At 36.2% G+C, this 23,751-nt stretch overlaps 1 protein-coding gene across 1 annotated transcript; it reads right to left on the bottom strand.

Moving 5' to 3' along the window:
- Positions 1-3,580: 3,580 nt before the first annotated feature.
- LOC107599527 (chloride channel protein 1-like) lies at positions 3,581-22,044 on the bottom strand. The gene is made up of 23 exons (XM_016291151.1): positions 21,992-22,044; positions 16,631-16,871; positions 16,416-16,547; positions 15,604-15,732; positions 14,618-14,751; positions 14,369-14,446; positions 14,073-14,151; positions 13,293-13,418; positions 13,121-13,205; positions 12,703-12,804; positions 12,449-12,533; positions 11,588-11,743; positions 11,206-11,275; positions 10,536-10,646; positions 10,100-10,313; positions 7,876-8,009; positions 7,363-7,550; positions 7,107-7,188; positions 6,844-6,929; positions 6,474-6,518; positions 5,189-5,293; positions 4,310-4,396; positions 3,581-4,219 (listed from the first exon to the last, which is right to left on the bottom strand). The coding sequence occupies exons 1-23, from the start codon at positions 22,040-22,042 to the stop codon at positions 3,764-3,766; spliced, it is 2,976 nt and encodes a 991-aa protein (XP_016146637.1). The 5' UTR covers positions 22,043-22,044; the 3' UTR covers positions 3,581-3,763.
- Positions 22,045-23,751: the final 1,707 nt, after the last annotated feature.

Consider the following 23,751-nt stretch of genomic DNA (forward strand, 5'->3'; position numbering starts at 1 on the left):
AATAATCCGCCAGTTAAGCTATTGTATACGCTCTTTTACCCCAGATGTGTATTCGTAAGGACTGTCACATCAGGAACAGATTTATTCGTTATCAAACGCCGAAAGAACAGGGCTCTGGGCGCCTATAGAGACTAAACGGGAGAGTGTCAAAGCCAGGATGATACATTATATGTGCTGCTGCTGCTGCTGTTTTATGGCAGGAGCGCTGGAGTCCAAGGCCGCTTACAAATGAAAACGAAGAGTGCAATACTGAGAAATCAATACAACCAAAAGAAAGTGCATGCGTTTTTTTTTGTTGAATATTTAAGTGACTGAATTAACAGTATCCACATAGTAATAATACATATTGATTTTGTAATAAAACTAAAAGCCAGTGAAACAAATATGTATTTGTATGTATATATATATAACATGTATGTACTGTATGTATGTTAGTATGAATGTATGGATGTATGTGTATTTAAAGGTATATTCTGAAAAAAACGTTACGAATTTGCCGTTTGCGTGAAGTGTCCCCTAGGTACCTCCAACACACTCGCACACACACTTACACAAACACTGATGCACACACAAGTACACACCCTGGAAAACATGTTTTTGCTCTTAATATATCCAAGCACAATACTGCCCAAATGGAAACAGTGCTGCCCTTTTCAACATCCTAACTGTATTGTTACTAAGACTTATGCACTACTATGGACATAAACGAATGTATTGCCTATCTTCTTAGCGACAGCCCGGTTCTGTCCTCAAGTTTTTTTGTTCTGTTCTGCTTCATTTTTCTCATCAATGTCTGTGTTTATCCGTTTGCGTACTGCCTGGCGGAGCTGCTCAATACTGATTTGCACTGAACAACAAAAGGAAAACTGAAGAGTCATCGTCGTCATTCTGGGACATTCTATTAATATTCTCATGCAAAAAGAGGAGTAAACTTTGGATGCTTTTAATCCGTTGAGGCTGAGACTACAGGAAACCAAACTGTGAATCTTGAAGACCACTCATGGATCCATTAATTTCCATTTTTGATTAACTAACATGTAGGAGCCATTTATATCATGCATGCATGCATTTTCCATGTTATTTACGTTGTAGCTTTCCCTGTAGCTGACATAATGCAAAGAGATAAACTCTCATAACCTCAGTAAAATCATGTGGTAATGGGCTAGTTGACATGTTCTGTCAAAGTATGTTTTTGTCACGACAGACCGTATGACTGTGGAAAGAAGTGAAAAGAAGGTGCTTTTCTGGTTAATGCTAGCAGGCTTTCCACTAATTATTTAATAAACTGTCATTTAAATACCCGCTGCAGAAAGAAGTGCCCTCGACTACTAGCGTGCACGTTAAACCTTTGTCGATACTTACATAAGTTCCAAAAGAGAGAACAAAAAAAACAAAAAAAACATTTTGCAACATTAACACTAGGCCTAATTTAGATTTAGAAGGCATTTGGTTTAGCAATGATTTATAATCTTTGATGATTTTGAGAGTTTTGATTAATGCCGTTATGCAATGCTGAGGTAACATTTATTTTTCTATACTAATGAGGCCAGCGAGTTCTCTGTCTTTGTGATATTTCGAACATCATAGGACTAGCATCTGCCGAATGAGAGTCATTTTCAAAGTTCTAATGGTTGTTTTTGGAAATTCGAGAGCAGGCGAAATGAGAAAGATTGGAGTGGATGATGTCTCGTGTTCAACGAACAAAATTAGATTCTTTGGAAAGTATACTTTCAGCATCTTTAATGTCACAGCTCTTTGTGAAATGTCCAACAGATGGTGACATTAATAGCTCACAGCAATGATGTCATAATTCTGTCATACTCTGTGAAATATGATGCATTTAGTGCAGAATGGCAAAGCAAGGCGTGAAATCAGAAATGAGTTTCTGATTATTGAGGAATAAAAAATCAAGCTAGGTAGCAGTCTTGCAGTTTCTTCAACTCCATTCGGTGTCATCCTGTAACCTCATTCAAACCATGTGCTGTAAATAAAATCCTTATTGCAAAGGTCTGTCTCATTTGTTAACGGCTATAGAGATTTATAAAAGACCAGCAAATTGTATAGATATATTAAGATACTCTCTCACTATTTCACTGAATCACTGCACTATTTTACACAATGATAAAAAAAAACATTTATCATTCCACATCTGACTAATCTAAGAAAGTACGTGCCATAAAAGCTTTTTTAATTCAAATGTATCACTGTTTATTGAATTGTTATTCATTCCTGGAAGATATGATCAAGATCGAATGCTTTTAGATATATAAATCTCCTTCCCATTATTCAAAACAATTCACAAAACCATCAGTAATGTTTCAAAACTTCGTTATGAATCAAACATTTTCTGTTGATATCTCATCACACCAAGAAGGAAAGAGATGAATGAATAAATAAATTAATAAATATGACAAAAACAGACAAACATGGAAGCCAATAAAGTTATTGCTCACGGACTGAACAGATATAAAAATCACATTAAATTAACTGTAACATTTAAAAGAGGACAGCAGATCACATGAACCATAGATTGTTCATAAACAGCAGTCCTCGGTTTAAAGACATGAGAGACACCTGAGAGAGAGTTTTCAGAAAAAAAAGATGGATAGATGAAGGCAGGACATGAAGAATTTCATTAAGAAGGGACAGTGTGCACATCCTGAATTTTAAATTGCTTAAAATTGTACAACTGGAAAAGATCACAAAAAAAATATGTTCCAGGTGAAAAGAAAGTTCAGATTCTGAAAAGGTCCACAATGTGCCACCGGCTGGCCACTACTTCACAATGCAGTGAAAATATTCTTTGTTGGAAATTGATTTTTGACATTTTATAACATAAAAGGGTCCACGCCCTTTAATAAAGTGTTCATATGAAATGATTTAGGTGCATGAAGACAAGTGTTTTTTTGAGGTCTGAAATAATGTCTGCCGCATGTAAACCTGGTTCAACATTATCAGCAGCATTTATGTCACTAATGATAGTGTTCATGTTTTGGTGCTCCAATAAAATCATTTTTTATAATCAGTTAATGTTTGAAGATTCCCCATCCATTTTTAAAAAAAAAATCCCACTGAAAAGAAGTGCAGCCACAGGGTTAGTGTTACATTACACAGATTATACATTACTGAAAGTCAAGGGAACACACTGAAAAATATATTTGAGAAGAAAAAAAAAAATCGAGCACCTATTTGACCATAATCTCAATAATAAGTCACATGATACACGATACATATTTCTACTGGGGCAGCTTATATTTATTTACAGAGTTTTTTTTAGAATAAAATGAAAAAAGGAGGAAGAGGAAGTGGTAGTGGAAAGAGAAATAAACAGGTGAAGAAAAAAAAGGAAGAAAAAAATCAAGAGGAAAGAGGACAAGAAAATTTACAGAAAATTCTAGAGGAAGAAGAGCAGAAATAAGAAGAGAACTCTATCTCTTCTTACTTTTCTTCTTCTTCCTCTAAAAAATTCTGTACATTTTCTTTTTTTCTTAAGTAGAAGAATGAAGAAGAGGAAAAAAAGGAAAATACAATTATTTACAGAAATGTAAAAAGGGGGAGGGGGAGGAAGAGAATAAGGAAAAGAATAGAGGAAAAGGAAGCAGAAGAGAGAGGAGAACAAATGTGACTCAAGAAAAGAACAGACATTTTTAAACCTTTGAAATGAGCACATTAATTAAAAAAAAAACATGAAATTGTTATATAAAAATAAATGTGAAAAAGTACACTGATCACATCTCAAAAAGAAAAACAAACTTTACTTGTTCTAAAGGGGCTCCTCGTCCTCATTTTCTTCACCTTCCTTGTTCTCCGGGACGGGCTGCAGGGTGGAGAGAGGGATGGGGGGTGGAGGAGAAGAGGGCGGCAGGTTTGGGCTGCTATCGGGACTTCCTTTCTCACTGTCACTACTTCCTGTCCTGCTACTGCTTCCTGTTGTCAAGCTACTGCTGTTCCCAACGATCACTTCCCGCTTCACACCCTCAATCCACACTTCCATGTCCTCCTTCTCTTCCTTCACTGGGGCCGCTGGGCTGGGGGAATGGGAGTGAGGGATCACGGGTACAGACAGAAGCGAGGAGGGAGCTGTGGTGGAGCTGGGCGAGGATGGAGGGGAGGAGGCCGGAGGTGGCTTCGAAGCTTTACGAATTGTGTCACGGAAACTGGCCAAAGGGGGGCGCAAGCGCACGCCACTGCGCGTGGAGCCCTCAATGGCTTTTTGGAGCTGATGCAGAAGAAGAAAGAAGGGTTAAACAATCTAAAAAAGGAGAATTTACTAGCAGCAACAATGCATGGATGGATGGAGATGGGCTACCTCTTTCAGTGCCACGACTCCCACTAGTTTTCCAGTATTGGTTACATAGGCATGACTGAGGCCCAGTAGAGAGAACAGGGTATGAGTCTGGGGGGGAAAAAGGTGTTTTTACAGACCTTCAAAAAAATCAAGATATTCTAAATTTTTTAAAATAACTATGCTTAAACAAAAAAGATTTGTTCATTTACACCAGTGTTTTCCAAACTGAAGTTTGGCTGACAAAAAGTTTAAGAATTACTGATTTACACTAATAAATAGGAATGCATCATTAAAATTTTGACTGATACAATTAGCCGATAATGATTTAAAAATATTATTTAATTAATAATTATGAATTATATGAAGGAAATTTTATGTTAATTGAATATATTATATATTAAACTCTACACTATTTTGTTAAATTAAAATGCTAAAACTGAAATTAATAGGTTTAAATCTACAAGTGAATTTAGGCATCACAACATAATGTACAGTATAAAAATTTATATTCTTTTTGAGATTTGCTAGATTACATTTAACAATGTAATCTAATCCAATATTAGCTGATACTGATAAAAAAAAAATCTAATATGGTATAGATATATCATGCATTCATCACTATTGCCTTCTCTAGAGCTGATTATAGGTGAATTGAACGTGTCTCATAATTGACACTTAAACTGAACTGAATCAACACTGAACTGACTTGAGCTGAATAATGACACTATTGTCTTCCGTAGTACTGCTTTACAGATGAAATTGACTTGTTTCATAACTGATGCACTTTGCAACATTAATACTGTTATTTTCCAGTTTATTTACTGTGAAGCTGTACAATCTTTATTGTATAAAGCACTACTTAAATAAACGTGACTTAACATGGCATGGCATGTCTCTCACCTTATGTAGTGATGTTCTCTCCACCAGCTGGAAGGGGGAGGGGTCTATTCTGATCTGATCGATTTCCAGAGGTTTGTCCATCTCTGTCTCCTCCCAGGCTTTGATCTATGTGACCCAATCAAAACCAGGTAAGGCTTTGACTCTAATATGCCTTATTTTATTTGAGCAACTCTTCTGCATTTATAAACTACACAGGATTTAAAACAACTAACAATATCCAGAATCTACATTAATACAATTTCCATACTTTAAAGGGTTAGTTCACCCAAAAATGAAAATTAGCCCATAAATTACTCAACCTCAAGTCATCCTAGGTGTATATGACTTTCTTCTTTCAGATAAATCCAGTCGGAGTTATATAAAAAAATTGTCTTTTATCTTTCAAGCTGTTTCATGGCACTCAGCGGGTGTTGCATGCATCAGTCCAAAAGCAGTTAAAAGAAATGCGCCCATCCGTAAAAAAAAGTGTCTCACACGACTCCGGGGGATGAACAAAGGCCTTCTGTAGCAAATCGATGCGTTTTTGTAAGAAAAATATCCATATTCAAAACGTAATAATCACTTTAATCTAGCTTGCACTCACTGTTGTAAACAGAAGCAGCTCCGGGGGAATGACGTATGAGGTCAGTGCTGTGCATGCGCCGGTGAGTCTCGTGAAAACCAACGTTTGTTTACAGGAGCAAAGGAAGCAAAGTTTCCTTACTTTAGCAAAGGAAAACCAGTCTCCTCTTGGCTTATATCGAAATCCTCCGACATTCTTCTTTACAAATCCTCGTTTTGTACTTCTAATTAGTGACCGTTGTTTTGTTTTGATCTCTCCCCTGCACTCTTGCATGCGTCACTTCTGAGCGGCGCATGCGCAAAGCCGACCTCCATACGTCATCCGCCCGGAACTGCTTCCGTGTACAACAGTGAGTGCAAACTAGATTAAAGTGATTATTACGTTTTGAATATGGATATTTTTCTAACAAAAACACATTGATTCGCTACAGAAGGCCTTTGTTCACCCCCCGGAGCCGTGTGAGACACTTTTTTTTATGGATGGGTGCATTTTAATGAAGTGCTTTTGGACTGATGCATGCAACACCCGCTGAGTGCCATTAAACAGCTTGAAAGATCAAAGACAATTTTTAATATAACTCCGACTGGATTCGTCTGAAAGAAGAAAGTCATATACACCTAGGATGACTTGAGGGTGATTAATTTGTGGGCTAATTTTCATTTTTGGATGAACTAACCCTTTAATGTCTAATAGGAATCTTATTTTTTATAGTATTGGTAATACCTGTTCTGGTGTCATTGTGTCAGTTAAAGGTGGAGGATAAGGCTCCTAGGGTGAAAAATGGCAAGGAAATTAAATTATACATGACATGGTGCATTTGTACCAAGCATTCAAACTCATTAACATTTTAGAGTATTTTCATATTGACACATTCTATGGAAGACCGTTCACTTTCCTTTAACCGCACGTTCTTGAAAAACACTGATGAATATTAATGCAGTCCATTAGCAATATATTCGCTCTTCTCATTTTATCGACCTTACATAAAAATTTCATACATGCTGAGAGTAATTAATTTAGTGCACTCAAATTCACTTTATGGAACAGACACACACAGGTTTTCACAAGGGACTTATAGACACAAACAATGTACCTGTGGCTGACCTTCTGTGTGTCGTTCTGAAGAGGATGAAAAGTAGTTACGTAAAATTCTCCCGAAAGACTGGGAAGGACCCTTATCTAGGCAAGAAGAGAAGGATAGAGAGAAGGAGAAAAACGAAAAAGTCGGAAGGTGGATTAGAGGATGAGTATCACTTATGACGCCTCAAGATGCTTGTTCAAAAGAAGTGCTTGCCCAAGGTTTATTAAGGTTTTTAAAGAGGATGGCTTGGTTATGTTTGCTGGAGAGTTTCTCACCGGGAGACGTGTGATTGGTGGATGGTTCTGAAGGTTTGGATGGAGGCACAGGACCGTTTCTTTCCTCTTTATCTGGTATCGTCTAAACATTCACAGAGAACAAATACAAATAGTAATTTTGAATCTTCATGAAAAATTAAGTCTCGATATATAAACTCTATATTATGGTTTCATTATAATTTATTACATTTTATATTTTATGAGCACAGCAGCTTCAGAAAAGGCATTCAAGATAGATAGATAGCTAGATAGATACCTTATCATCTTCATTCTCCTCTTCCTCCTCATCAACAAAGGCAAAGGATTCCCAGCTGATTTTGGCACAAGGCACTTGACCTTGTGAGCTCTGTCCTTGTGTTAGGATCCGCCTCTCTGCTGACAGCCACCAATCACAGAGGGCGAGAAGCTCAGACCTCTCAATGCTGCCCAATAGAATCATAGATTCTGTTGAAGGTGAAGTGAGTTCAGAAGCCAGTTACATATGATAATTAAAATGTTTTCTGACACTAAGGCTCTGTTCCAAAATCTATACTGTCGAGATAGGCCTTATGTGACTGATTTGAAATTCTACAAAGAAGCAACTTTATGTTGCTAAGCTATCAATATGAGCTTGTTAGGTTTTTAAACAGTGCTTTAGATTGTTTGAGTGAAACAATATAAAAGTACATACAGTAGCTCACCTTGGTAGACTGCATGCAGCTAGAAAAATGTCATAATGAGAAGTTCAATTAGATGCAGAGAATTGTCTAGACAGCCTGTGTGACATTACCTTTTGAGTCGACCAGCGGGAAGGTTTTTAAAGAGGTCGAGTCCAGCAAATGCAGTCCTTCTCTGTATGTAGAGTGGGAAGATAAAAACTTGACTTTCCTCACCATGATGTCCTCCACGAAGATGTTATACTGGCTGCAAGAAAACAGAGAATCTGAAGTAAGGCCACAAGCTTAAGGCTGGTTGAAACAGTTTAAAAGCTTAATAACTCTAGACTGGTGGTCTCATGTCTGTTCTGACAAGGAAAATTAAATTCTTAATCCAAAAAATTAAATGCACGGACCATATAAAAGTGCATAGTTAGAGCAGCAAAATATATAGGCTTTAAAAGGAAGCAGAAAATGGCTCCTATTTCTTTTGGCACATTTCATCAAACTTATTGGCTGGTTTGATAATATGTCATAACATAATGACACATACCATAGGCCCAGTAATAATCATTAGCAAACCTAAAAAAAGTGAACATATATTTTTCATATTTTACAAGTGTTATTTTAATATCACTGAGATACTATTATAGTTTTTGTTAATATTTTGAATTAGATTTTATTTGTATATTTCCTGCGTGCATGCTAATTTTAGTTTTGTTGTATGTTTTTGTCATTTTTTTAAATTATTTTTTTGTTGTTTTTAAATATGTCTATGTAGTTTTTATACATTTTTTATTTCAGTTTTAGTTTTTTAGTACATCAAGATAAATTAAAAGACCTTGGAAATTAGCTGAAATTAAATAAGGTTGAAGTTTTTGATATTTTATTTTATTTAAGTAAAAATTTAAGTAATACCATTTTTATGTTTTTAGTTTTAATTAACTATAATAACCCTGTAACTGTATATTATAAAGTTATATTGATGTCTAAATTCCCTTTTGGCATTTAAAGTGATATTTTTCTTTTAATTTATTTATACAAAATAGTAAAGAATTTAAATATCAGCCCTATAAATATCAGCTTAATGGTATTGGACATTTTTATATTGATTCCCAGTTACATATTCCTATTCAATCTGAATTGCATGCCTTTCATGTCATATTATTAATTTAACATGTTGCTTACATAGTTCATTGCTAATATTCATTACACAGTTCATTGCAATATTAGAGTTTCAGTGTTTGATTTTTAAGTCCCTAATTTTATCGCTTAAATCTAAACTTTGATGACGTTTAAATGTTTTTTCCCATGAACAAAATTTCTTCATGCCTTAAAATGGCTTATATATAACTCTACACCCTTACCTCATTTAGTATACACAGACCAATGAATATGCAAATCAGTCCCCGCCTCCACTCAATTATACCTGCTCCACTTTCACTCGGTTCACTGAAGTAGCAGTAATGCTAGTAGTAACGCTACACAATGACAAGTGGCAACATTGGATTAATGTTTGAACCAGAAACTGATTCAGATGAAGAAGAGGAAGAGTGAATTCAGGGTTGTCTACAAGTCCATGTATCAGAATGGTAATGCATTTTATGTATTGCTCTATTGCTCTCTACAATGTCAGACATATAACAATAATTTATATCATTAGCTTTTGGCTTCGCTACATTATCAAACAGCTAATTTTGCTAATGTTACACAAACCATGGTTCTGCTCGCCATCTCAGACAGTTAATAATATGAAAAGCTCCACCCCGTAAGTTGATGGGATTGGTTACATGTTTTGTGACCATAGGAAATGGGCTGTTTCAAACCACATTTTGGTCTTTGGTACACTGCAGTTTAAAGGAGAAAATGCTCAGCAATGATGTTGACTGAAGAATTTCCACATGGTTTGTCTTTAAGCAGATTGAAAAACCCCTGGAAGACATGTAAAGAATGTTAAAAACTTGGCACGGGGTCTTTAAGGACATTTTCGATTGCTTCTGTACAATTTTGGTAATGTGTTTGGTCACCACCTGATGTCCAATGTCAACTCTTGAACCACTACTTCACACCACAAAAGGGTAGATTAAGATGCAGAGTGCATCCTTGATAAAGAGGTAATGAATAGCCCAAATCTAATGTGTGTGGAGAGGCTCAGTGTTAGCTGGAAGGGTGCCAAAGCTTCATGTTGCCACCGCTCGTTGACAAGTGTATTTACTAATAGCTCCCGCTGCTAATGAATCACAAGGACTTTGAGGTGCTGTCAGCATGCAAGGGTGCGGGAACCTGGCTGCGCTGTGAGCCTAGCTGTTTTGTCACATACGTGGAGCCACGGCGATGGCGTTTGCAATGTCTGCACACCTTATGTGGCCGAAGCCCAGCTCGGGGAGATAGGGCAGCTTCTTGACCTGGATGATGGAGTCGTACAGCGATGGCTGCAGACCCTGCGCTACCATGTTGGCCAGGATGACGGCGACCATCATGGGAAGGATATGAGAGATCTGACCGGTCAGCTCGAAGCAGATCACCGCCGTGGAAACAGTATGAGTGACGGCCCCTGTCAGCGCCGCCGCACCTTAAGAGAAAGGGATAGACCAATAGAGTAACAGGACAGAAGGATGGAGTGCTATAAGACAGAGTCATGACAGGAGTGACATAATGAACGGAGAGAGTATGGATAAATGCAGCGGAAGATTAAGAGAAGAAGGGACAGGAACAGGAAGTGACATCATCAGCACAGTATGAGCAAACATTAGGTAATAGTGGTGGATCGGAAGAGGAGGAAAGGATGACTGACCAATGACAGCGTACCCTCCAGGGATGATGCGGTACAGTATTCCATCAAACAGGATACCGTGAGGAAAAAGAGTAGCCATGATCTCACCCACTAAACGACCGAATGCGGCACCTGTGAGGTATTGCAGTGGATATACAAATGTTTTTCATAAAGTACAATAAATTCTATGTACCTGGCTAATTTCTATAAGTTTAATAAGTGAATTTACATTTTTATAATGAGATCCAAAAGTCTGAGACCACAAGTGAAAGTTATTGTAAAATAAAATAAATGTTATGCGCCTGACTAATTTCTGTAAATCTAATAAGTGCAGTTACATATTTAGAGTGAGATCCAAAAGTCTGAGACTACTAGTGAAAATTATAACTTTTTTTGTAATTACAATAAATTAAAAAAACATTTCATTACAGTTTATAAGCATATTACTGTGAGTGAAAATTTACCAAAAAGTACTTATTTGATTAGTGTCCTAAAATTGTGCAGAATCATACATTTTTATATTTATATAAATTTTTTTGTCACAACGACCATTTCTTCAATTATTTCAATCAATAATTATTTTTCCCCCAGTTTCTTTTGGATCCCACTGTGTGTTTAAGGGATTTTTAAATAAATCAGAAAACATCTGTAAATGGCACCCACTAATAAATGAATAAAACCGGTGACCTACCCAATACAAAGACAGGCATGAAAGCTCCAGACGGGATGGGCATCGTGGTGGAAACTGCAGACATCCAGAACTGTGTGATGAATAATAATGTTTTCACACGATTGCCTTAATTCTAAAATCTCAAAGACCGCTGTCAGCACAACATGTACGAGCCTAACTCAAGAGAAAAATCACTGCTTCAGCAGCTTCAAACATGACAGATGGAGAGAGATGATAACTGTGGAACCGTCCCGATTAAAAGCAGGTTTTATTGAAGCCATCTAGACAAATATGACTTGATAACTAAAGCCAATGTCAGTGCATGGTACTTTCTTAGTGTTTTAAAGTGAAAATGACTTAATTGATGTAGGACAATGTGAACAAGAGATTGGAATGGACCAACCTTCATGATAAAGAAGAGAATAAGAATGACAAAGATGCTGACATCAGGGTGAAACCACACAGCAGAGCGACCGAGACCAGGAGGGAGGGAGGAACCCCATATTTTTGTCCAGGTGAAGTTATCAAAAAGAGAGTTGATGCACTCCCTGGGCATCAGCTGCGGAATAATACAGTCAAATTCACATTTCAGACCCAATTCTGTTTGAATGAAAGACAGACCATAAACATTAAAGCAGTGGTTCTCAACCTTTGTGACTCCAATTCCCACCATTCTCTGCAAAAATAGCTGCTGTAATGACAACGTTGTACATTAAATTTCAAGATTGCAAAAGCTGAATGTTCTTCAGGGTTCCCATTTGCACCAGATTTACTGGATAAGGATTTAAAAAAATATATTTACTCACAATTTATACCAGATAAAATAATAGAACTGGGCTTAACTAGAAAAATGTGTATTCTTTATTAAAAAATTACCAAGGAATTTTAAGATTTGATTAAATTCCATGACTTTTCTTCAGGTTTAGAAATAATACTTTTCAAATAAGACTTCCTCACATATTCACAAACATAGTTTTCCATACATACAGATACCGTACATAGTCTTCCATTCATTGTTTTCCGAGATCATGAGAATTCTGAGAGAAAAGTTAATATCTCAATTTCTAGTAGTTTTAGCTTATTTTTATGCTTGTTTTGACTTATTTGAAAGCATTTTGGGGTTTGCTGAGGTCCATAGTAGTACCTGGACCCTTAGTTGAGAACCACTGCATTAGTACACGATCCTAGAAAACTGATATCATTTTTTGTTATAAAAATGAACAAAACTGTAGTATTAATTGTTAACAAATGTTTCTAATCTGACCTCTCCAGCCATGAACTGCCCAAAGCCTGGAGGGAATGTCAGTGTCGTAATGACTAAGGTCACAACAGCAGGGAAAATCAGCCGGCTGAGAAAGAAAATGTGACACATATTTTGTACATTTTTTTCTGCATACTAATTTTAAAGATCACAGCAAAATAACTCTCAAGCGAGTACTACATACTCCTATAATAATGCTAAAGATAATATTAAAGCTCATGTTGTCTGTTGTCATTTGCTGTGTTAATTTCTCTTACTGTTTTGTAAGGAATCGTGTGAGAATGTTAGGTCTTCTCATGAACAGGACAACTTGGCGGTTCAGGTAAACGAAGAAAGCTCCCAGGAACCCACAAGAAATGCTGTGGGGGGAAAAAACAAAGAACAAATCACATTATTCCAGTGATCCAAATACAAAAATCACATTTATGTTTTCAAAAGCAAGAAGCAAGAAGATTGCTGTGCACTCTGCTGAATTGTTTCTCATCAATGTGAGCACAATTATTATGGAACCGTTCCAACAAATCAAATGTAATGCCAACATCTGGTCACTTTGGTTAAGTTAAAGTGCTGTGTGCTCAGGTCTGCGAGTGTGTCAAGGGTTACAGTATGGCACACACGCAGCTTCAGGATTGTGCCCTCACCACGAACGGCACGCTCTCGCCCCCGCGCTCTCACCCAATAATGGCGAACGCCGGGAGCTCCTGCAGGTCGAAAGGAAAATCCATGCGGAAGTTGGTTCGGAAGAGAGCAGTGATGGTGACTGAAACAACAGATATGGAAGAGAAAAGTCATCTGACATCTCAAGGCTTCCAAGACCTTCACTCAGGAATATGATTTAGTATCTCACCTGCATCCTTATTAAACACAGACAGCACTCTGAAAATAAAAGCACTGAATGTGGCAGCAAAGTAACCCCTCCAGTAGTTTCTCACCGCAAAATAGGTTGATGTAACTTCAATGCTGAACAAAACACCTGGATAAACAAAAGAAACATTTAGAAGGGGGTTCTGTCATGTACAGCAGGGATTTTCAGACTTTCTGAAGCCAAGGACCACAAATATGATGATAGAATATGAAGACTTGAAGTATACTTGTAAGCTGTGAAATATTTTAACAATTTAAATGAACTGTTTTATATTTTAATATACTTTGGAATGTGGAATAAAATTATAAATTTCTATCCCAAAAAAAAAAAATCTGACCCCAAAATTTGGAATTGTAGTTTATATATTATTATTATTATTTAGTTTTTTAACTTTTTATACAATTGTTTATTCTTGTTTTAAGTATAAACCTGAATACATTTTGTCATATTTATACCAAAAACAAAATTGACAATGACTTTACAGGCAAACAATCATAAATAATGATTAAGATTCAGAATAAAAAAATATTTGAAATAGAAATCTTTTTATAAAAATGTAAACTTTTTTTTTTACTGTTAATTTGAATACAATTTTAATGCATTCTTCCAGGAAAAAAACTGACCCCAAACTTTTGAACGGTACTGTATATCTTACTTTTTTTTTTTACACCAATTGTTTAACCTTGCTACATTTTTGTACATTTTACTTATCAAGAATATTCTGAAATGACAAGGAAAATGCCATTTTTGCACACACGTTACCTCCAAGAGGGGTTCCAAAACAGCATCCAACCCCCACAGCACAGCCCACTGTGAGGATGTCTGTATAACAATATGGGCTCTACTGACACATAGACAAAAAGAGTGAAGCAGACACAGTTGAGGGTACAGGTGGGAAATAATTTTTGGTAATATAAATGCCCTGGATGATATATCAGTGTTGTCCTCAAAAATAATGTATAATAAAAAAAAACCTGTCCTGTCCCTGGATGATAAACGAGCATTCAGCATTTTATGAATGGAGATGCATTGCAGGATCTACATGCACTTCTGCTTACCTGATAGACTCCAGAGAAGAAAGACATAAACTTGCTGAGCACAGCTGCACAGATACTGGCTATGTGAACAAAGGGACCCTGATGTATAAAAATAGCACAGTTTAAAGGTAAGCATCAGATGGGGCTAAGGCCAGTTTAGGTGACTCTACTGGCACTCGTACCCACCAAATCACAGTGCATTTTGTATAATATAAAATTATTGTTACATGGTACATGTTACATGAGAGTGCAAAATCAAATGTGTCTCACCTCCTTGCCAACCGGCATACCGCTGCCCAGACCAGCAGTGAGTCCCACCACCTTTGCAATAAATGCCTTGAGTGTCAAATACTCCTTCAGCACAACACCTCTGAGTATGGTTTTCAGCTCTGGAATACCAGAGCCTGAGGGAAAATAAGAGTCAGAAGAGGAAAGAAAAAAGACAAAACAATCACATGGCTTGGAAAAAAGAAGGAATGAATCATGAAAAATCAATATGAAAAGTCTGTAGACATAGATAAATGTGATAATGGATAAGGATAGTTTACAATACACAGACAAGACAGCTGAAACTGATTATACTGTAATCTGAGTCATTGCTTTTCATGTAGCCTATAATATACTGGGCTTTTCATGAAAGTTTGGTTTTGGCTTTTAAATTACATTTGTTGCGTTAAGCCCTCAGTTTTGTTTTGACCCCCTTTTTCTCTATATAGTCAAATAGTAAGAATGTAGACTTTAATTTTGGAAAACTTTGTTATAAGTGGAGAAATTTACAAATAAATTATAGAAAAAAAGGAACTGAAGAAACTAACCCTAACCTTCTGACAACCCAAATATTTTTAAAGTTTCAGTTTTATAAAATGAAAGTAAACCTGCATAAGTACCACAGGTTGGGAATAAATGGTCTTAATGGTGTTGTTAAAATGACTGCAGTGTATTAACCAGCAGGTGGCATTGTTGAGTAGCAAACAGCGTGCAGAAATTACAGTAGTTGAAGAAAGCATTTATGTGGCTGGTATATTAACTGAAAGTGGCACTGAATACAGAATGTGTACTTTTAAGTGACAGACACAGAGTATGTAGACATCAGATTAAAAAACTGAGGTTATATAGACAGGGAAGGTCCCAAAATTACACCAAGCACCTAATATCAGTAAAGAACTGAGTATGACTTTTAAACACAGCCATTGTGAGTTGTGCAAAATAATATAAAGTATAGAAGTAAAAAAAATCTGAACAGTGAAGCTACACACCAATGGCCTGAGGAGCAACCAGGTGGCAGAACAGGGAGGCAAACAGGATGAGCACCATGGGATAGAAGACCCAGATCAGGTACTGCAGTGGGATATTTCCACTCAACTCCCCATAAAACCACTTATATGCTGAGAGACACGGAGAAGGACAGAAGTGATGGAGCACACGAGGTAGAGAAAGAGGAAGAGAGCAAATAAGGCAAAAGTTTTAGAAATGAAAATTGGGAAAAATATGGAAAGCTGGTAAAAGAATATGAGAAATAACAGTTGCCAAAATAAAACAGGGGTTTTCAATCTCATTGAAAATCTCCTTCTGAGGTACCCTTATATACAACATGAACCATATCTGCACGAGAGAGAGAGAGAATTTTAAAAATGTTATATACAATATATATATCAATATATATATATATATATATCTCGTGCAGATATGGTTCATGTTGTATAAATTCACAAAGCTAAAGTCAGACCATTCTGTTTTTGCTTTAAATTGTGAAATTATACAATCTAATGTAAATCAAAAACTGCTCATGCAACATCTTTGTTTGGCTAGTGATTGAGTGGTTCTGCATCTGTTTCATGCATTCTGAAAAAGGCACAGTCAGGGAAACCGTGATAAACCGTGAATCTGCTACAATCCTAAAAAAGCGCCAGCACCCTGTAAAATGTATTGTATTCTAATTTTTTTGCTAGGTAAATTAGAATATATTTTGCTAAATATATTAAAATATTTTTTGCAAGTGTTAGAACTACTCTTTTTTGAAAACCCCTGAAACTGTACTGCACATAAGGAATTCTGGGTAGGGTAGTACCTTGCAGACTCTTGGCACTAGCATAATCCATGGTCCAGCTAACTAATGCCATGGTAATACCCAACAACACCAGAAAGATCCAGTCTTCTCCCAATTTAGAGATGAGGAACTTCTGTACTCGAGCCACACAGTCTGGGAAAACATTGCAATCCCTATCAGATTTCAAACCTCACACATAGTTTGTATCGGCTTTTGCAAGGCTTATTATTATTGACCTCTGCATTTGGAGTAGGATCGGCGTTTCTTGAACGAGGATGTGTGGCCCTGCTCCTCCTCCTGTCTGTCATGAATGCTGCCTATGTCCAGCTCCAGATGGTGGCGACTTCGGCTGTGACTGCGCCCATGGTGACTGTGATGGTGGTGATGTCCATGTTTTTTTCTCTGTCTCTCCATCAGAAGGCGAGAGGCCTCTCTCCGCTGGGACCCACCAGGGTGCTCCCTGTACTCTCCATATAGCTGATCACAGAAGAAAATCACAGGTTTTGTTACCCAAGAGATCAGTAGATAAATAGCTGACACATTTGTCTGAAGCGACTTATCAACTGAAAGTCCATTATAGTGGTATCTCATAGACTGCACCTTGCAAGGTTTGAGCCTACAAGCTTCTTATTATTATACATTTTGTTTTAAGTCATTATATTTAAAATATATAATAAATATATACTAATATGTATCTGTGTGCATTTGATTGTATTATTCATTAACATTCAAGAAGTCTTTGTTTTCTTTTGTCAGTAGTTCTTCAGATGAATAATGTTAAAATACAAGGCATCTTAGTAAATTTGTTTTACCGAATATTCAAAAAATGTGCTTTTGATATCACTTTTAATATTCTTCACTGGTGTGATAAATGACATAATAAATTGTCATAGACAATCTTCTTCTTTCGAAGAAAAAAAAAAAAAAAAAGTGAAACATTTTCAAAAACAACATGACGCACCCAAGAGGTGACAGAGGAGAGGGAGTCCAAAAATAGAGGAAAATCTTCTCGACATGCTTCGAGTAAGACCACCGGCGGAAGAGCAGTAGTCTACATTTAGATTTATAACTGTCCGGATAAGACCCAGACATCTGGAAAATATATTCCTAGTGTCTTCATTCCCACTACTTTCTCTAACACACACACACACACACACACACACACACGTAGTTTGACCTCAAACAAAAAGCTTTTCTTACTTAAATCTATTAAATGAGACTGATATATGACAATTTAAACCGGCAAATCTCATGAAATACTCTACAAACAATTTGTCACAATTCCTAATGACAGGGACGGTAAATAGGGTCGGGACATGATGTAGGCCGAGCCTGTGCGTCTGCGAGCGTAACCCTAGTGCCATGACTCTGACTAATTTATTTATAAGCATTTAACCTACGGTTAAGAGTATGAAACAAGAAATGTTGCGGCTGGTACACAGCCACAAATGTGATGTCTTGTACATAGTAATTTTAATGCAACAAAACAGTTTATTTGCTGACAGCAGCAAATCCACATCTTTCCACATGCTAAATATTATACTGCTGATGAATGAATCTCATTTTAGAAATGTAATGAAGTAAACAATGAAAATGACTGTAGACGCAGGAGATGCAAAGTGCTCAAAACTTCAGTCATGTAACTTGAGACTAATATGATCAAGCTTTGTTTTTTTTTAAAAATGAGATAAAGGAGATTTTCAAGGTTGATAAGCCTAAATAAACTGAAAATGGAAAGTTTTCTGGCCCAAATTTTAGCAGTTCTAATGAGCCACTATTATTGTGTTATTTTGTAAATGTTATGTGGGCAACACATAACACATAAAACATAAAATTAAATGTAAAAGAAAATTAAACAAATAAATTAACCGCATCAATTTGTTTTGCATCAAACTCTCAAAAGAAAAAAAAAAAGATTTCAAATAAATGCTGGTCTTTTTTATTCGTCAAAGAATCCCCGTATTGTTGTTTCCTCAAATATATTAAGCAGCAGAGCTGTTTTCAACATTGACAATAAAACTGAGAAATGTTTCTTGAATACAAAATATTGAGTACAGCATATTAAAACAGAAAAAAATATAATAAAATAATATATATAAAAAAACATGTTAAATTATAATAACATTTTACAATATTACTGTATATGTGATTAAATAAATGCAGTACTTACCACAAACTTTTGAATCGTAGTATAAAGTATTATGGTATACATAGCTATAAATTAATTCTTGCTTTAAAATTGTATCTTGCTTTAAAACCATTTTTCTGTGGTTTAGGCCTAATATTTTTCATAGAACATTAAATGTGTGTCTATACGTGTTACTATTTGCAGTTTTATTGAATTTCTCACTTTCACCTTTGGAATGGGTCCATGTAGATGATAGGTTTCTCATGTATCTCTCTTCCCCATAACACATCTCACTTTCATTCCATGTGTCTATCCAGTTACTTTCACCCGTTCCCACAGTACATGTAATCCCTCGCTTCCTCCATATTTCACCCCCTCTCATCTCATCCCAGTCTGCTTCTACACCTACAGTCTTCTACACCCCCCGCAGACCCCCTCTGTCAGCCATAGATTGGAACTACCCCCTTTCTACCCAGGGCCTGTAATACTAGCCGCTAGGCTAATAATAGCTTCGTGTGACCCAATGTTCACAGCCACACTTCCCCACACACCTCTGTGTGGATCTTTCTCTCTTCCAATTTGTTCATCCGTCTTTTAAGGACTCCCAAGGAAAGTCGGAAACCTATAATCAGGCGACACTGTCATGCTAACTAGACAGCTAACAACAAATGTGGCGCTGAGGCAATATGTGCAGTTTACACATGCAAGTACGTTGAGCACAACCAAGGTGTTGTCATTTTAATAAAAAAATACTAAGAAAACAAAAGTAATTCCAATCAGAAAATGCTAATGTGCTCAAACTAAAGCGCGTTGGAAAGAGTTTTGATGCTGCTGTGCTTTAGGTCATGTTGATGGCAGTATGGGAAGGCTATCGAGGCAATTGTCATGGTGTTGTCATGTGATGTTATGTAAAGTCATATGTAATTCTGTTGAAGGTCTTCTAAAATAGATGTTCTTCCCATGCTGGGATGACCACACTTGTCAACATATCCCAATATGCTTGGCCTTTCTGTCAAGGCGCTTTTGTTCGGTAACTTTGCTAAATGTACACTTCATATAAAGTAGAAGTTAAAAAAAATTATAATAAAACAAATAAATAAATAAAATGAATGACCTCATATGTGAATGGCACAGAGTTGTTAGCGTTAACTAAAACTACAACTATTAAAAATTATTTTTGGTAATTGAAATGAAGCTGAGATAAAATAAAATCTTAATAAATATTAGATGAAAAACTTAAAAATGAGAAATGCTGCAATGGAACTAACTGAAATAAAAAAGTTGAAGGTGAAGTATTAAATTACTAAACTAAAACCGAACTAAATCGAATAAAAAACGATAAAGCGCATAATGAAATTACTAAAACTTAAACTAAAATTTAAATGAAAAACTGAAAATATAAAAATAAATGCTAATTCAAAATATTAATAAATACTTACTACTAAAAAAACACTGTATATGAGACAAATCTGAGATTCAGGTTGACAACATAACAGTGAATAATCAAAAAATGCAACCCCTAATATCACAAAAACTCTAAAATAACAAAATCACTGGAAAGTAAAACAGCTAAAGCAAAAAGCCCTGTTTGCAATAAATATTGCTAATAAACATCTTGAGGTCGCCAATTTGTCATGTTGGTTGCTAGTAGCTACTTCTAGTATCCAACTACATGACTGATAAAACTCTACAATCCCATTTGTTATCGCTGCATGGAATATTTGCTCATTTGCATAAAGCTGAACTCCTAGAAATCAAGAGATCAAAAAAAAAAAAGAATGACTTTTAGTTGTTTTGTTGCTGTAAATCACTGTAAGAGTGAAGTATTCTGTAGGTGATCCATAACCCAAAATACTGTATGATTATTGATTGAACATTTACACAAGTTTTCTCTTGCTTATTCAATCAGTCTCACATGCTGTTCAATGAATCACAGTGGCATGTCTCACAATAGATGACCTCAACTGATTCCATAAGAAAGAAATACTACATTTTTTTATATATTACACTAACCAAGATGTATGGCCACCATTTCAAATGCTCAAACGCTCAACCTCATTCATCTCCCCTTCAGTCAAAGCAGCAATCACAGCAGACAATCAATCACACCAGATGCTCTGGAGCTCAAGGGACCACACTGACGGTCTCCCATGACAGGCTGAGATTAAAGAAGACATTTATAATCCATGATTGAGTTTCCACGTACACTAACATTCAAAAGTTTGGGGTCAGCAAGTTTTTTTTTAAAGAAATTAATAGCAAGGATACATTTAATTGATTAAAAGAGATCGTAAAGATATTCATAATGTTACAAAAGATTTCTATTTCAAATAAATCCTGAAAAATATTCAATAAATCCTGAAACAATCTATAGGGTTTCCACAAAAATATCAAGCAGCACAACTGTTTTCAACATTGATAATAATAAGAAATGTTTTTTCAACATCAAATCAGTATATTTCAATGACTTTTGAATGATCAACTGACACTGAAGACTGGAAGAATGAATGAAGAATGATGCTGAAAATTCAGCTTTGCATCACAGGAATAAATTACATTTTAAAATACATTAAACTAGAAAACAGTTATTTGAAACTGTAATAAAACAGCTGTTTTTACTGTATTTTTGATCAAATAAATGCAGTCTTGGAGCATAAGACACTTCCGTCAAAAACCATAAAAAAAAAAAATCTTACAGACCGCAAAATTTTGAAATGTAGTGTATGGAATTTGGGTGACAATGTAAATTTGGGTGATTCTTCAATTAATCTTTTGATTTTAATTCTTAGAAAATGATACATCTTCTATGTGTACTATATGTTTACATTTTTTTGCAAGTATCCTGAAAAAATTATAGGTTTTATCCACTTTTTTTTTTTTAAATACACTTTCTGTGATTTGCAGAACATTTAAAAGTCGAGCTCAAAGCAGAAATTAAGAAAAAGTGATTAAAAAGACTTTACATATATTTATTAAATTATTATAATCTATACTTTAAAACTAGAATGATTATGAAAGAACACATTTATTTTTTGCATAGTCATTCTAATCGAAGAATCACCCATTTTTAATTAACTTCCTTTTTAAAGTCATAGTACGGACTGGGCATTTTGTTTAAAAAAAATTGCACTGCAAACTTATCCAAATAAACAAAACTAGTAGTACAGACCTCTTCAGGAGCCTATACATAAAGGAGAGATGGAGTAAAAGGGAGAGAAAAAGACAGGAAGAAAATGACTAACTCCTGTTGAACTTTCCCGCGAGTTCTGCAGCTCAGCACTCAACACAGTGACTCAGTTCGTACAGCTAGAAATATATACGTCATGCAAAGATTGTGCAACATCTCTGAGAGCATACGATTTCAAACAACAAAAGAACAGCAATTCACATTAGTCTAAAGAGTAACCAGAAAGAGCAGAAGAAAGGGCGAGGGAGATAGAGAGAGAGCAAGAGAGAGACAGTGACTGACCACGGTCTGCTGGTATCTCAGAGCCTTCCTTTGCGATGCATCTGCGGCCATTGAAACACTGTCACTGACCCAAAAATAAACCGCCTGTCTGTCTTAGCATTCCCACCCTGGGGTGGCACGGACTGAGGGAGAGAGGGCACATGCAAGTTCTCTCTCTCAATCTCTCTTTCCTGGCTTTGCACACATCCATCTCTCTCTCTCTCACACTTTCTCATGTGGTGCAACACAGCAGTCCAGTTGCCTGACTAAGCCCCATGTGTGTCTGTTTATGTGGACGTGTCTGTGCTTGGGACACATACATGCGTTTATGCATGTGTGTGAGAGGTTGTGAGTTACAAAGAGAGTGTAGATGCCAAACTAAACCCATCTGGCCCTTAATTAGCGGGGCTGGTTTGTTTAATAGTGGCCAATCCTGTCGCCCCTGGCAACAAACTAAGACTCTGATCACCTGTTCATTTGGAAAGGGGCACAGTGAGGGTTTGAGCAGGCTGAGGGAACTCCCCGTCCTCCATGAAACATGATGAGGGCAGCACAGGGAGGACCAAATTGGCCAGAGCCATCTCTGATTCAGCCTTTTCATCAGTAATGATCAACAGAATGTTAAACAATACACTTAATGGCACACGGAGACAGCTTAAGCGTTAAATAAAGTGGAAAAAAATAGGACGAGAAGAATGTAATATTTATAGACTTCAAACTATGTCTTCAATTGTGTGTATTGTGTGATTAGTATGTAACATTTCCTGAAAGATTACAAATTCATATTGTGCACAATAGTTTTTAAGATATTTTTTAAATATGCTTACAGTATACAATATTCAGCTCTCAAGTATTTATGACATTTTCAAGCACATCCAAGATGTAGACGAGATTGTTTCTTCATTGGAACAAATTTAACATTACATCACTTGCTCACCAAGGGGTCCTCTGCAGTGAATGGGTACCGTCAGAATGAGAGTCCAAACAGCTGCTAAAAACATCACAATAATCCACAAGTAATCCACACCACTCCAGTCTATCAATTACTCTCTTGTGAAGTGAAAAGCTGTGTGTTTGTAAGAAACAAATCCAAGGCGCTTTAACTTTAAACCATAGCTTCTGTCCAAAATATCCATAACTTCTCCAGTGAAAATGTCCATCCCCTGTTGTCCTCTCACATCAAAATCCACCAACATATTTGTTTAGAACTGTTTTTGCTTGTAAATGGTGCTTGATCTGTGCATATTTCTCTCCTGATTCAGACAAGATGACTTTTTCATTGGATAAAGCAATATTATGGATATAGGACTCGTAATTTAGTTAAATACTTCTTAATGACGGATTTGATTTCTACAAAAAAGGCAGCTTTTCACTTCACAAGACATTATTTCATGGACTGGAGTCGTGTGGATTGTTGTGATGTTTTTATCAGTTGTCTGGACTCTCATTCTGCATGACATCCATGCACTCCTCTTGCATTATTGACAAACTATTTTCCTGTTTGACACTGTAAAGCTGCTTTGACACAATCTGTATTGTATAAAGCACTATATAAATAAAGGTGACTTGACTGCTGAGTGTCCATTGGTGAGCAAATAATGCAATGCAAAATTTCTCCAAATCTGTTCTGATGAAGAAACAAACTCATCTACATTTTGGATGGCCTGAAGGTGAGTAAATTTGAACACAATTTTCTCATTTTAAGATTTATTCACATACAGGTAGAATCTCATGTAAACATTTAATTGAACCTTCCATGACAAACATTTATGTTATCATAT

The sequence above is a fragment of the Sinocyclocheilus grahami genome, unplaced genomic scaffold (assembly GCF_001515645.1).
Source record: "Sinocyclocheilus grahami isolate Dianchi unplaced genomic scaffold, SAMN03320097.WGS_v1.1 scaffold268.1, whole genome shotgun sequence".
Taxonomy (NCBI): domain Eukaryota; kingdom Metazoa; phylum Chordata; class Actinopteri; order Cypriniformes; family Cyprinidae; genus Sinocyclocheilus; species Sinocyclocheilus grahami.